General features: G+C 37.4%; 1 protein-coding gene across 1 annotated transcript; it reads right to left on the reverse strand.

The window, feature by feature from the left end:
• Positions 1 to 4,265: 4,265 nt before the first annotated feature.
• On the reverse strand, positions 4,266 to 13,779 carry NAT2 (N-acetyltransferase 2). The gene is made up of 2 exons (XM_003256721.3): positions 13,685 to 13,779; positions 4,266 to 5,472 (listed from the first exon to the last, which is right to left on the reverse strand). Exon 2 carries the CDS (start codon positions 5,464 to 5,466, stop codon positions 4,594 to 4,596), a length of 873 nt encoding a protein of 290 aa, XP_003256769.2. The 5' UTR covers positions 5,467 to 5,472; positions 13,685 to 13,779; the 3' UTR covers positions 4,266 to 4,593.
• Positions 13,780 to 15,049: the final 1,270 nt, after the last annotated feature.

Raw genomic sequence — 15,049 nt, forward strand, 5'->3', positions numbered from 1 at the left:
TGGAAAGTAAATTTGACCAATCTACTTTCCATTCTTTATTTCTGCTTTCTTCTGTCCTTCTCCGTCTATAAAACTAACAACCCCTTTTGCTCAGCTCATTGGAGCACTAATTCTATTTTATGAAATGAAGTGTTGCCTGATTCCAGAATCACAAGTAAAGCCAATTGAGATCTTTACATTTGTTGTAATTTTGTCCTTTGACAGATCTCTCTCCTTATGTTGCAGATGGCTACCTTCCTGCTGTGTTCTCACATTGCCGTTCCTTGGTACTTGCACTGGGGAGAGAGAAATCTCCTTTTTCTTATAAAGCCACCAATCCTATCAGATTAAGACTCCATGTTTATAACTTTATTTAACCTTCAGTATCTCCTAAAAGCCCTATTTCCAAACACAATAACTTTGGGCTTTAACATATGAATGTTGGGGGAGTGGACATAATTCAGTATATAACAAGCTGTAAACAAAGATTTATATGCAGATATTAATCTTATTTTTGTAATTTAACTTTTATTTTAAGTTCAGGGGTACATGTGCAGGTTCGTTATATAGATAAACTTGTGTCATGGGGGTTTGTTTTGCAGATTACTTTGTCACACAGGTGGTGAGCCTAATACCCATTTTTTTTTCTGCTTCTCTCTCTCCTCCTACTCTTCACCTTCCAGTAGGCCCCAGTGTGAGTTGTTCCCCTCTATGTGTCCACATATTCTCATCATTTAGCTCCCACTTACAAGTAAGAACATGTGGTATTTGGTTTTCTGTTTCTGCATTGGTTTGCTAAGGATAATGGCCTCCAGCTTCATCCATGTTTCTGTAAAGGACATGATCTCATTCTTTCTTATAGCTGCATAGTATTGCATGGTGTATATGTACAACATTTCTTTATCCATCGTATCATTGATGGGCATTTAGGTTGATTCCATGTCTTTGCTATTGTGAATAGTGCTGCAGTGAACATACCCATGCATGTGTCTTTAGAATAGAATGATTTATATTCCTTTGTGTATATACCCAGTAATGGGATTGCTGGGTCAAATGGTATTTCTGGTTCTTGAAACAGAAAATTGGTAACTTTCAATGACCTGTCTTTGAGTTCCCTGATTCTTTCTTCTGTTTGATGTAGCCTGCTGTTGAACATCTCTATTAGATTTTTTAGTCAGAGTATTTTTCAGTTCTATAATTTCTGTTTGGTGTTTTAAAAACTTTTTTTAAATGTCTTTGTTGAAATTCTCAGTTTTGTTCCTGCATTGGTCACCTGATCAGTGAGCATCTTTATGACCTTTATTCTAAATTCCCTGTCAGGTAAATTGTATATCTCCACATCACTTGGGTACAGTTTTGGAGATTTATTTTGTTCTTTAATTAGAATATATATCTCTGTTTCATCATTTTCTTTGATTTTCTATGTTAGTTTCTGTATGTTCGATGAGACAACTGCCTCTCCCAATCTAGTCAGCTATAATTTTGTGTCTATTGATTCCTCCTAGAGTTTGTCCACATGATGAGCATCCCACTATTACAGCTTCCACCTAAGACTACATCCTCAACCTCCTACCTCTTGGAGTAGAGGGAATTAGACATATGCAAGTCTCTCTAGACCACAAGAAAAACGTGATTTTACACAGGTGCATAAGCATTTCCAGGAGCCTTATCCCCCAGAAGCAATGTACAGAAGGGGCTTTAAAATGCAGCTGTCTGTCACTTCCTGGAATGGGTTTATGCCACACTGTTCCAGTGGCTACTTGGTGGCCTGGTTTCCAACACGCATTGGGGAGAAAGGAGACAGACAAATATCCCACTAGAAACCTGAGAAGCAGGTTGCCTCTTCCCATGCTTTCTCCCCTAGCTAACCCCAGTGATAACTCCGGGTCTATTGATCCTACTTGAAGAGAGTTTGTCCACTCTTTCCACTCTTAGGACTGCATCCTAAACCTCCCAACTCTGGGGTAGAGAGGACTAGGCATATGCAAATCTCTCTAGGCCACAGAAAAAGCAGTTTTATATGAGCCTGCATGCACTTCCACAGACTTCATACTGTGGGAGGAGTGTGGAGAAGGAACTGTAAAAATGCAGCTCCGTGTTTCTTCCCAGAAAGGATTTATGCCATGCATTAGGTGCTGCAGCTTTTATAGCAACCACGATTAACTGAATCCTAAATACCTTCTAGCTCAAAGAATGGAAGAAGGCATGTGTGAGTCTCTCTAGATTATAGGACAAAGAGGTGGTTTTCAATGGGCATCTAAGTACTTCCAGGGGCTATATCCTCTGGGTGCAGTGCAGAAAAAATACTGGAATGCACAGCTCCCATTTTTCCCTCCAGAAGGATTTTCCTGCACATTCTTTCCAGGACTATTTGACAGGCTTGCTTCTAATAAATTTGCATTGGTGAGCAAATAGTAGCCCTCCAGGAATATGAGCCACAGCTTGGCACTTCCTAAGCCTTTCTTCCAGCTCACCCCAGTAATAAATCTAGGCCCATTCATTTTTCTTGAAGAAGTTATTTCACACACCAAGAGCCACAACTTATATAGCTCCCACCAAAGGCACTGTCTTCTTAATGACCTAGCTCTGGAAATCAGTGGGGCTTTCCATTCCTGAATGTCCCTAGGCCACAAAAAACAAATAGGTGGATATGCCATAGGCTTACTTCCAATAGGTATCTCCCTAGGATTACAGGCTGCCGCCTGAACACCAGTATAGGTACTTGCCCCATATAATCTCCCTGGCTTACAGCAGAGAGAGTGGCAGATAAACACACACACTCAGCTTCACCTTGAAAACAGGAGAACTGGAATATACATCCAACACCCTACCTTCCCAGTTACGTGTAGAAGGTTTGGTTTCTACCTTACTTATCTCAGAGTTCTAACAAGACACGCCACATCCTACTCTCTAGGGGGCCACCAAAAACAGAGACATGGGTTTGGACAAACACAAAGAATTAAGAGGCACCTTAAAATCTCTGGCCAAATCAATTGGTGAGATTCTTCTTCACTCATTTAGATTTCATTAGAGAAAAGGTAACATTGCATAATAAGGGCAGAAGTCTTCAACCTGGAAGCGAAATTGTATATTTCTGAATCTCTCTAAACATATTTTTGCTTTTTCCATTACGTACTATATATAATCAAGAACAAAACAACTGAATTGGGTTTCAGGATACTCATTGTGCAATATAATTTACTTGCGTCATTTGTATACAACTGTATAATCATACTTGAGCCACATTTTTATGTGGTTTTTGTTTGAGTATTTTGTTTTCATTTTTGTTTTTTGCCACCAATCCTCCTGTGAGGTGATCTTGGTCAGAATGTGAGAAAATTGGGTCTGCCTAGGAGTACCAGTGGTGACCTGGCATTGCAACAAGATAGCAGCAGAGCTGAACAAGGCTGATAGGTAAGAAAGATGACAAGCTTTCAAATACTGATATATGTCTTTCATTTGTCCTTCCCACTGAGGCCAGATCTCCTACCCACCTCTTCCTAGGATATCTACACTCACCAGTATCTCCCAACTATTACACTGCTGCCTAAAATACTGATGCTTCAATGTAATTTATTCTGTTAATGAATATTTATCCATTCTAATGTCTGCTTTTCTCTTAAGATTATTATAGTCATCACAAGTCGAAGAGGGAGAATAGTGTTAAGAACAAATCTGCAGCTTAAACTATAGCCCTGATACTGGAATTTACAAAAAGAAAATCTGACTTATGGATAAGTAAAGATTCAGATTTTGAATCACAAGGCACACTCTCAGATCCGGGACATCTGACATCCTATCAATATTTAATTAAGGAAGAAGCAGGCAGATGAGAGTAGGACCAGAATTTCAAGTTACAGGAAAATAAAGCAAGATGGAAGGAGAACTTTCAGTAAATGCTGGCCCAATAACCAAAATATTAATGATGTTATTCATCCATATAACAAATAGCTTTGAAAATTTATATCTGACAGTGAATTATATAAATATTATTTGCATTTTATCTTTGAGGAATCAGAGCCACAGATTTTAAAAGTAATTCACCCTGTGTCCACAGGATTTCAAATCAGATCTACACAGTAAAGCTTATGTCCTTATCTTGTGGCAAAGTATGGATGGAAGTAAAAGAACGTAACTAGCAGACAAGAAAGAGGATGAGAGGAAGACTCTATTGAGGAAAAAATGCCCAGCCCCATAATATCCTAAGTCGTCTAAAGAAAAATTTTGATCCGAAATGTATTAGCCAACAATGTTTTCATATACTTTAGAGATGATGAGTTTTTCCACAATATTCTTTTTCATTTACCAGTAAAAATTTACTATGAATTCAACAATAAATAAAATTAAATGTTTTCTAGCATAAATCACTCTGCTTCCCAAGATAATCACAGGCCATCCTTAAAATGCCTTTATCTTTATTAATTTGAAAATGTGTCCTTATGTTTCTTTAAAAGGTTATTGTTTTTCAATAAATGCTGACACTTTTATGGATGAAACTATTTGACGTCTAGGATTTTCTTCAAAATAATGTGAGGGTAGAGAGGATATGTGATAGCACATAAGTTGATAGTGAGTTGGGTGATACATACACAAGGGTTTATTTTGTTCCTTATTCTAAATAGTAAGGGATCCATCACCAGGTTTGGGCACGAGCTTTCTCCCCAAGGAAATCTTAAATATATTTTTCAGCACTTCTTCAACCTCTTCCTCAGTCAGAGTTTTAAACTCGACCAGATCTGTATTGTCTTTATAATTGAATATTCTATAGGTGAGGATGAAGCCCACCAAACAGTGAACCCCTTCTGGGGTCTGCAAGGAACAAAGCGATGTGGTTATAAATGAAGATGTTGGAGACGTCTGCAGGTATGTATTCATAGACTCAAAATCTTCAATTGTTCGAGGTTCAAGTGTAAAGTAGTATATTTTTTGGTGTTTCTTCTTTGGCAGGAGATGGGAATTAATAAATTCTTCGTTTGGAATATACTGCTCTCTCCTGATTTGGTCCAGGTACCAGATTCCTCTCTCTTCTGTCAAGCGGAAAATGCAAGGCACCTGAGGCTGATCCTTCCCAGAAATTAACTCTAGAGGCTGCCATATCTGGGAGGAACTTCCAGACCCAGCATCGACAATGTAATTCCTGCCATCAATGGTCACCTGCAGGAGAAGGTGAACCATGCCAGTGCTGTATTTGTTAACTGGAGGGATGTAGAAATACCCTCCTAACATTGTGGTCTGAAAACCAATTGTGGTCAGAGCCCAGTATAGAAGATGATTGACCTGGAGACACCACCCACCCCGGTTTCTTCTTACAATGTGATCAAAAACAGCCTCCAAGCCCAACTCCATAGCTTGCCCACAATGCATGTTAAGGTTCTCAAAGGGAATAGCCCGGATCTGGTGCTCAAGAATGTCAGTTAATGTTTCCAAGTCCATTTTGTTCCTAGAGTTTTTATAGCCAATTCTTTCAAAATATGCTTCAATGTCCATGATACCCTAAGCAAGAAAAACAAAACATAAAAACATATCATACTTTAGCACTTGATTTCCTTGAGTGGCTAATTATAGGTATAATGTATTTTAAATATGTAAAAACACAATGGTTATAAGTATCTGTCATAGTAATTCTTTTGTTAGTATTTCTACTGCATAAATCCCTTTTACATGCATAAGTTCACTTAGTAGTCTCAGAACCCTGTAAGGAAAGTATTATTGTATCTTCTGTCTTTCAAGCATGAGGAGTTGGAAATCCAGATTAAATAAGGAGCCAAATGGTAAACAACTTGTTTGTGGTTTTCTTGGTGATGAGCAAAAAAGAGATTCCAATTGGTATCAATTATAATAGGCTTATAAACAGTTTCTGATATAAGCAGGAGAATTATACAATAGCGTATATGGTATTCATGGTACATGACCCACTTGATTTCCCATTTAGCTGTACCTAACACAAAGCTCCTCACTCAAAAAATATATTGATTAACTCATTCATTCACTGATTCATTCAAGAAATAGTTTACAGAATACTCTCGATGTGTTTCCTATTGACCTAGTGCTTGCTTGCCCTCAAAAATCTTATATTTTAATGGGAGTTGAAGTGACACAAATAGGAAACTGAATAAATGGATAAAACATGCAGTCTGTTACATTGTGGTAAGTGCCTGGTGAAAACAAAAAAAGGGGTTAGTGGGTGCACAGGGAGAGCACTGATTTCAAATAAGATGGTTAAAGAAAGGCTCACTAAGACTTTAAGGATGCTAGAGAATAAGTTCTGTGGATATGTGTGAGGAGGATTGTTCCATGCAGTGGAACAGAAAGTACCAGGGTCCTTAGCTGGAACCTGTCTCGAGTGTTCAAGAAACATCCAGGAAGCCAGGGTGACTGGTGCACAGTTAGTGAGAAGGAGACAGGATTGAGATGAGATCTGACAAGTAACAGTGGCCTTGGAGCCAATGCTTACATTTTGGCTTTTATTCTAAACGAGATGAGAAATCAAAGTGAGACAGGATGAGAAAAGGGTTATAAGGGGAACAGTGTTTGCCTAATCAAAGTGATCTCTCTAGCTACCGTATGGACAATGGGCTGCCCATATTGAGCTCTACAGGCAGTCAGATGAACTATGTAGGACCAATTCAAACACAACAGCTCTAGGACCAAAGCTTGGCTGATGGGTGGCATGTGACCTAAGTAGATCAATGAAACTCTATTGAGGCATTTTTGCTGAAATCTAAGCACATATATTCTGCTGCAAGGCTAGAAGCTGGGAGGATATCAACCCAAAGCTACTGGGGAGAACCCACTGAAGAACAACACTAACAAAGAATTAACTAGTAACTTGAGCAGGGGAATATGTGACTCTTAGTAACAGCATAGGAAGTTTCATGGTTTTGTTGAAGACTTTAAATACACGTTGTAGCTCAGAAGACAGTGCCCCAAGGTAAAAGCTTCAGAAGTCAGTTTTTCTTTGGCCTTCTCCTGGCCTCCTAATCTCTCAGTCCCATTATTCCTCAAAGCTGGCCAAACAAACCAGAATCTCTTTCCCCAAGGCAGAACCTAGAAATCGGAACTCCTTTTTCTCAAAACCAGCCACAAAGCCTAAAAATATTACTCTAATTTGCCCTCTCCCTTTCTTTGTATGAATTAGCCATAAAGAAATTATCCAACTTACCTTGTTGGATTGTAGATCATAAGATCCTTATACTCAGAAGGAAGGAGTACATGCTCAGAGAGGTCAAGAGGAATCTAGACAGACAGGTCTTGCTGGGTTTCCCCAGTCTATTGGCATCAGGTTATGCCTTTTGGCTCAATCATATTTTTATATGTGCCCATACCTTGTTGCACCTAAGCATGAAAAGGACAATTTCCCCTGTGTTTGGGTCTTTATTCTGAAGACTCCAGCATACACACTCCAAACAAATCTGCATGCCTTCTCTTCCACTGACCTGTCTTTTGTGAGTTGATTTTTCAGTAATCCTTCAGAGGGTTTCTGGCCCTTACTCATAGGAAGAAAAGCCAATAGCACAGAATTAAGTTATAATGAAAGAAAACATTGCTTTTTTGAAGCTTTAAGATGAAACACTTCAGCATCAGGCTATAGCAACAGATTTAGACCTGAAGAAAAAAAAACGTTGCCAGAGCCAACAAAAAGTTGAAAGAGAGACTTAACATCCCAGCTGTTCTCAAATGAAGAAAAGGCTGAAAGCAGCAGGATACACCAGAAGTTGAACTTCTGAGATATCTGTCTGAGAAGTTTCAAAAAGAAAAAATAGGATTAAACATTAAGACTTCTTGGAATTTAATGAAGAGCAAATCAATACTTTAAGAAACCCTTATTGTTCTAACCAATGTTTTGGTTTTGTATTTTTTTTTTTGGTTAAAGCTCAGTTTCCAGAAAGATGACTATAAATAATTCAATTTCAATTAAAGCCAACATAACCACAAACAAAATTTCTTTTATGAATTTGATTATACCCATGCCACTTCCAACATGACTGGACTTTCTGTTGTACCCTAAATTTCTCTCTTTCTTAGGTAACCAGTCATCTTACTTCAGAAAAAAAAATTTACTATATAAAATTATTTATCATACAAAATAATTCTCTTTTCTTTTTAGTCTCTCTTATCACAAATACATCTTTATATCTGTAACTTTCTTTACATCTCTTTCCCCTATTTACTGGTTCCTTTTTACTTTGTTTCATAAATAACATTTGAATTAGACAAAAATGATTTTAATGAGAATACATTTTTCTATTTGTCTTATATTATTTTGTTTTTTTCATCAAAAACATGTCTTTGACAGACTTTATATACAGAATTATATATTAAGTGGAATTCTTATTTTTAGTGACCTTAAACCTAGGAACCTAGGAAACGTGAAATCCTAAACTGCATATTGGGTATCAGTACTTTATAGATGAAGTCACTCTACAACTTTTAGGCATGTTTCTCCATATCTCTATTTAATTGGAAATGAGCCAAACTATTAATTCTTTAATCCAAAATAAGTTTAAGACTTTAAATTACATAAAAGTTAACCAACGAGCATTTATCCCTCCCATTTATATTTATTCAGTTTATTCATTGTTAGCAGTTTACCTAGATTGCTTTGAGAACTGAGACATTAGACAAAACTAGTCACATTTAAAGTTATTTTCTTGTTAACCATTTTATAGCCTGTGAATATCAGGTGTTCACCCAAGTATAAACCTTAATGTTAAACATATTTTTTTTATTGATAGCTCGGGATTTAGCTGTTTTTAATGAAACGAATACTAAGCTAGTCTTATTTATTAAAAAAATTACAGGCTGGGCGCAGTGGCTCATGCCTGTCATCCCAGCACTTTGGGAAGCTGAGGTGGGCTGATCAAGAGGTCAGGGGTTCGAGACCAGCCTGACCAACGTGGTGAAACCCCCTCTCTACTAAAAATACAAAAATTAGCTGGGTGTGGTGGTGCACAGCTGTAATCCCAGCTACTCAGGAGGCTGAGGCAGGAGAATCGCTTGAACCCTGGAGGCAGGCACTCCAGCCTGGGTGAGAGAGCGAGACTCGGTCTCAAAAAAAACAAAATCAAACAAACAAAAAAAGATTTTTAGATTTTAAAGATTGTTTCAAGTTAAAAATTGGACAAAACTAAAGGTTTATGAAAGATTGATCTTGTAAAAGGAATTCTATATGTAAGCCAGCTGGCTAAAATTTGAAAGGGATTATTTAGTTTTTGCATAAATTAAACCTTAAAATAAAAAGCATACTAATGCAGGGCCAGAATCTAGGCCCTTATGTCAAAATATTAGGGTTTTATTAGAGTAGTAATCTGCTCTTTTATAGAAAATTTAAAAATGTTGTAAAAGATTTATAAAAATCTTACGTTGTGTTACAACTAATTAAAATTAAATAGATTTGTTTGTAAGATTTTATTAATGTTAACTTTAGCATTAATAATAAGCTATGCAATGGTAAAATTTAGATTTCCCTTGAATAACATTTTCTTTTAATATTAAGAGTTAGTGAAAGATTTTTGCTTACCTTTTGAGAAAACTGCAAAAAAAAAAAAAAAAAGAGGGGTTGGGGAAGAGAGACAAATTTAGTTGGTCTCACGCTGTCTTTATTAGGCATTATTGTTTGTGAAAGTGAGTCTTCTCTCTCAAAGAGTGAAGGTTTTTACATTTTGAAATCTTTGAATTATCACTTTGCCCAAATGAATGACTTATTTTACAATTACCTGTTTGGTGATTGTAATTTGTTTTTCCACCACAATATCTGTCTCTATCTAAATACCCCTAACCCAAATCTTTCCAAAGATATTACCTTGGCTTTTAATATGTGAAACTTGTTTTAAGTTTCAAAGTGGGGCGTGAAGAAAATCAAACTTTCCAAAATCAAATTCTAAATTCAGTCTTGTTGACCTCATTATCTTTTTTGATATTAAGTCCCCTGAAGCCAAAAACAGACACATTCGGTGTATTTGGCATGTTAAAATCACATAGGAAACATTATCAAATACGAAATGGTGTTCAAATTTATTTGGTCTACATTTATATTAAACCTGTTACTAGTATGTTTTTCAACATCGTGTGATATTCCTATCATTCTAATGTCTTCATATATGTTATTAGTATTAATAATTATTATGTTAAATTGTTATATGCCACAGAAATAACCAAATTTCCTTAAGTGTGTCCTTGACCATGGCTGTCCTAAGACTTCTGTCATTGACAGCTGTTCTACTTTGATCCTTCTAAAAAGGTGGTTTGCAATTAGCTATAGGACTCTAAGGGGTGCTTTTGAATGAAGCTTTATGATAACTTTGGAGATTGTGCCACTGGTATAGAGAAAAAAACCCTCCCAGGACTCTCATGGAGAACTAATATGTTCATGAAGATTGCTCACCCAATATCTAACAGAATAGGAGTTAATTGCATGGACTGAACTAATAGAAGACTGAAATAATCTTTTTATAGGTTTTGTTGAAACGTTGCTACTTTTGTTTTTCAGAGTCAAGAAATTTTTTTCTTTTTAGACATTTACAGCTTTTAATATTTGTGTAAAGTATACTCTTGTGAGCGAAATTTGAAGGATATTTCCTTCTATCTGCCTGATTTCTCTGAAATTTGGAAACTCTTAGTGATTATTGCTAATTTATGGGAATATAATTATTTGCATAAATTCAATTAGAATCTGTTTCCTTTTGTAACAGGACACAAGTGGAGACGAAAATCAAGGATTTGACTGGAATGGCATATTTTTAAGAAATTGACATTGGGACTTTATAAAGCTGATAATAGCCCTGTGGATAAAACTGGCGTCACACCTTGTCTATGCAGTTCCTTTACAGGTTCCTTTACGGGTTTCTGGCCTGTAATGGGTAAAAGAAGGTCACATTCTGACAGGCCCAGGAGCCCCAAGTTATTTTGGGACCTTGAGAAAGAATTCACTTAATTCATACAGGTATCTCGTAGAAACAGATAAATCCTTAGTTGGGCTCAGGATGCTTTTAAGAGGTCTAATCTGAGATTCTTTATAAAAAAGAATGTTCCAGCAAAGCCATTTTTTAAAAAGCCTATGTAGTAAATAATTATTCTTGCTGCACTTTATGCAAATAATCAGACCAAGTATAGTAACAAAACTTATTTTGCAAATAAATCAGTTCTACTATGTCTTTCATAAAATTGAAGAATTGGAAGCAGAAAAATTATGTTTCAAAAACTGTAGTATATGTTATTATCTTCTACCCTTGTCCATTGTTTTTTCAGTTTTTATTATTTTTTACAAGTTAGACCAAATCCTGAATTTTCTTCTGGCTACAAGTCTCCAAAGTAACATTTTCAATGTTTTCTCCCATTTTTCTTACTTGAATTTACTAGAAATTAAAACTGGGGTTTTCTTAAAGTCTTGCAAACTGAAGGTATCAGGAGAAAATAACAGTAACTTATAAACAACCTTCATGCATATCTGCTGATGCAAGGCCTTCTCAGAAAGTTCAGTTGAACACCTGGTTTGAACTTCTAGGGAAATCTGGGAGATTGCCACTGCAATATGAAGGTGCCTCAGAGAAAAAGCTATAGACTAGCTTTTCTAGATATATAGACTACTCCAGATAGTAACCTTTATTTATTTATTTTTTTCTGTTTCTATAGAAATGCCTCCTACTAGAAATTTGATTGCCTACATTACGTCTAGAGGCCTAAACCATTTGCAGTGCCACCTCCTGGAATGGGACATAGCTGTTTAACTCAACTGATCTTGCCTCAAAACCAAGAGACTGCCTAAAGAAGATATGGAATGATATATTTAAATTTGCTCATTTATATTTATCCCAAATGTGTTTTTCCACTGCTATGATTGTCTCTAAATACCTCTAACCCAAATCTCTCCAAAGCTATTACCTTGGCTTTTAGTATGTGAAACTTGTTTTAAATTTCAAAGTGGAGACTGAAGAAAATCAAAATATTTTGCCCTCAAATATATTTCTTTGACATATTTAAAAATGGTTGCCACTGGCCAACAAGCAGAAGTGTCACTGCAAAACTGTCAACTGAGGAAAATTTGCATCTGTGGACAATGTCCATTAATGCAGCCATGCCCCCTCCCATTTCCAAGCCTTTCCCAGGATCCAGAGAGATTGAGAGTCTGACACCTTTAAAGATCTGGATAGAAACATTTACCATCTATTGCTTCTGAGAAAAGTTTCGTCTACATAACTAGGTCACCTTTGCTAGCCGAGCTTCTTCCTTCCTCTCTCTCTTAACCTGTGTTGCCACTAAAACTAATTTACCTGTTTCTGGCCATGCTTTGAGTCTCTACTCTTTACTGTGGCCTCGGAATAGTACATGAGTTTCTGTAACTTATTGGGAAGTTGGGTCTCCATTCTCAAGTTTCCCAAGTGTGGTGGTTAATAGTGAGTGTCAACTTGATTGGATTGAAGGATTCGAAGTATTGTTCCTGGGTATGTCTGTGAGAGTGTTGCCAAAGGAAATTAACATTTGAGTCAGTGGACTGGGAAAGGGAGGCCCACCCTCAATCTGGGTGGGCACCATCGAATCAACTGCCAGCACAGCCAGAATGAAAGTAGGCAGAAGAATGTGGAAAGACTAGAGTGGCTTAGTCTCCCAGCCTACATCTTTCTCCTGTGCTGGATGCTTCCTGCCCTCAAACATCAAACAGCAAGTTCTTCAGCTTTTGGACTCTTGGACCTTTGACCACAGACTGAAGGCTGCACTGTCGGCCTCCCTACTTTTGAGGTTTTGGGACTGGGACTGGCTTCCTTGCTCCTCAGCTTACAGACGGCCTATTGTGGGGCGTCACCTTGTGATCATGTGACTCACTACTCCTTAACAAACCCCCCTTTATGTATACATCCATCCTGTTAGTTCTGGCCCTCTAAAGGGTCCTGGCTTTAAATAAATTTGTACACCCTTTCCCCTATTAATCAACCTGTCACATGTCAGTGACTTTTAGTGAAGCTTTAGGGGGCCAACAGCCTATGGCCCACACATAAGGTATATATTGGCTCTGCCTGAAAATCTGAGACATATTGAAGTAGGAGAGCTTACACGACAAAGGTGGATTCAAAGATTTTCTGATTGGCAATTTGTTGAAGAGTTAAGCTTTGTCTAAAGACTTGCAGTCAGTACAATGAAATGCTTGAGTTAAAGGGTCTTGTGGGAACCATGGTTCATGTTATGTTGATGAAACCTCCAGCTAGCAGCCTTAGAGAAAACAGATGGTAAATATCTCTTTTCAGATTTTTAAGGTGTCAGGCTCTTATTTAATCTCTCCTCAATCAGAGCAGAGCCAGAAACCAGCAAATTTCCCCAATGCAAGACCATTTCAATATGTGTCAAAGAAATATATTTTGGGGATTGAATATATTGATTTCCTTCAGGGTCTGCTATTGTCATGTGAGGCTAAACCAGAGTCAGATTGGAATTTGGTATCTTATTCCCACAAACAGCCCATTTTGCCAGTCTTATGATCACTATTTCAATATTAATGCTGGTCATTTGTGCCTGAACTCCAAAAGGGAGTGTGTATAATAAGGCGTGTCTGACCTCCCCTTCCATCACGGCCTGGAATTTAGTTTTCCAGGTTTCTCTGGGGTCGCCTAGGACAAGACGGGATCCATTCAGTCAGTAGGGGTACTTGATTTTATTTTCGATTTATACCCCACTTTCAAAGTATACTGCAAATTACTTTCAAAGTTTTACTTACTTTGGCCAGCAACCAGGAACTAGGCTGAATGCAATCCTCTTGCTTCCAAGGTCTGTAATAAAGTGCTCTCCCTTCCAAAGTCTGCAAGGGAAGTGATCTCACTGGAATTGCATGTCACCTTGACCCCAGAGTCCAGTTAGGATCACCTCAGGGGTCTCTGGGAAATGTAGTTGCAGAGCCTCAGGTTGCCTCTGTGAATCTCTTCTACAAATCTTTTCATTAAAAATGGTGTGGATAATTATATTATCTGATGATACCCATGCCACAGGCTAGGAGAGCTGTGACCTTGTATTTCACCTAGTTCTTGCTCTCTGGAAGTCTGATGCCAGACTTCCCATGTGTGATATGGAAGGTGAGAGCTTGAAACAGGTCAAGGAAAAGCAGAACCAATAACTTAGAAGAGGCAGAAGAGGAAGATGAAAGGTTTTAGTCACACTCTCAGTTTATGGCACACTTTCATCAATTCCTATAAGGCCTCTCTTTTTCTTCTGCCTCTTTTCATCTCTCATCCTCACTCTCATTCACTTCTCTACCCAAAAGTACCACACAATATGTCTGAAAGAAATCTATGCATGTGGTACAAGTGTCACATGTATCATATGGCTTTGTTTCTGCTTGTTTTTTAATTTACATTATTATTAATGTAAATTTTTATTTCTCCTAGCCTGTGGCATGGGTATCATCAGATAATATTATCCACACCATTTTTAATGAAAAGATTTGCGTAAATTTTTATTTACATTAATAACATAAAATATAAACATTGTATGTAATGTTTTTTGACACATAACAATTGTATATATTTATTTGGTAGAGTGTGATGTTCTGATACATGTAGACATTGTGTAAAGATCAAATCATGGTAATTAGCATGTCTGTCACCTCAAACATTTATCATTGCTTTGTCATGAGAACATTCAAAATCCTTCCTTCTAGCTTTTTTTCTAGCTTCCATACCCTCTTTTCTCTCCAGTAACAACTCTTAACTTTCTACTAGTCTAACTATTCTACTCTTAACTTCTATGAGATCAATTATTTTTAGATTCCACATATGAGTGAGATCTGCAGTTTCATGATGTAATTGTTGCCTTCAGCACCTAGTGTTCCAGTGCATACTTCTGGCATCCTGCCACACGAACTTGGGTCTCTCTGTGGGAAGGCTTTCTTTTGGCCTGTGCTTGGGAAGATGGACTACAAATTAATGCACCTGGGACCACCACTCAGCCCAGATGATGGGAATTGGAGACTAAATATCCTTGTGTTCCTCATGCTAAGGTGGGATTACTCCTAGGCATGTACAAAACTGCCTCCTGGTGTTGTCTACTGGGATTATGCTCCCTTTCTTCGCAGGCAGCCTGCCAACAA

Source organism: Nomascus leucogenys, chromosome 4 (assembly GCF_006542625.1).
Source record: "Nomascus leucogenys isolate Asia chromosome 4, Asia_NLE_v1, whole genome shotgun sequence".
Taxonomy (NCBI): Eukaryota; Metazoa; Chordata; class Mammalia; order Primates; family Hylobatidae; genus Nomascus; species Nomascus leucogenys.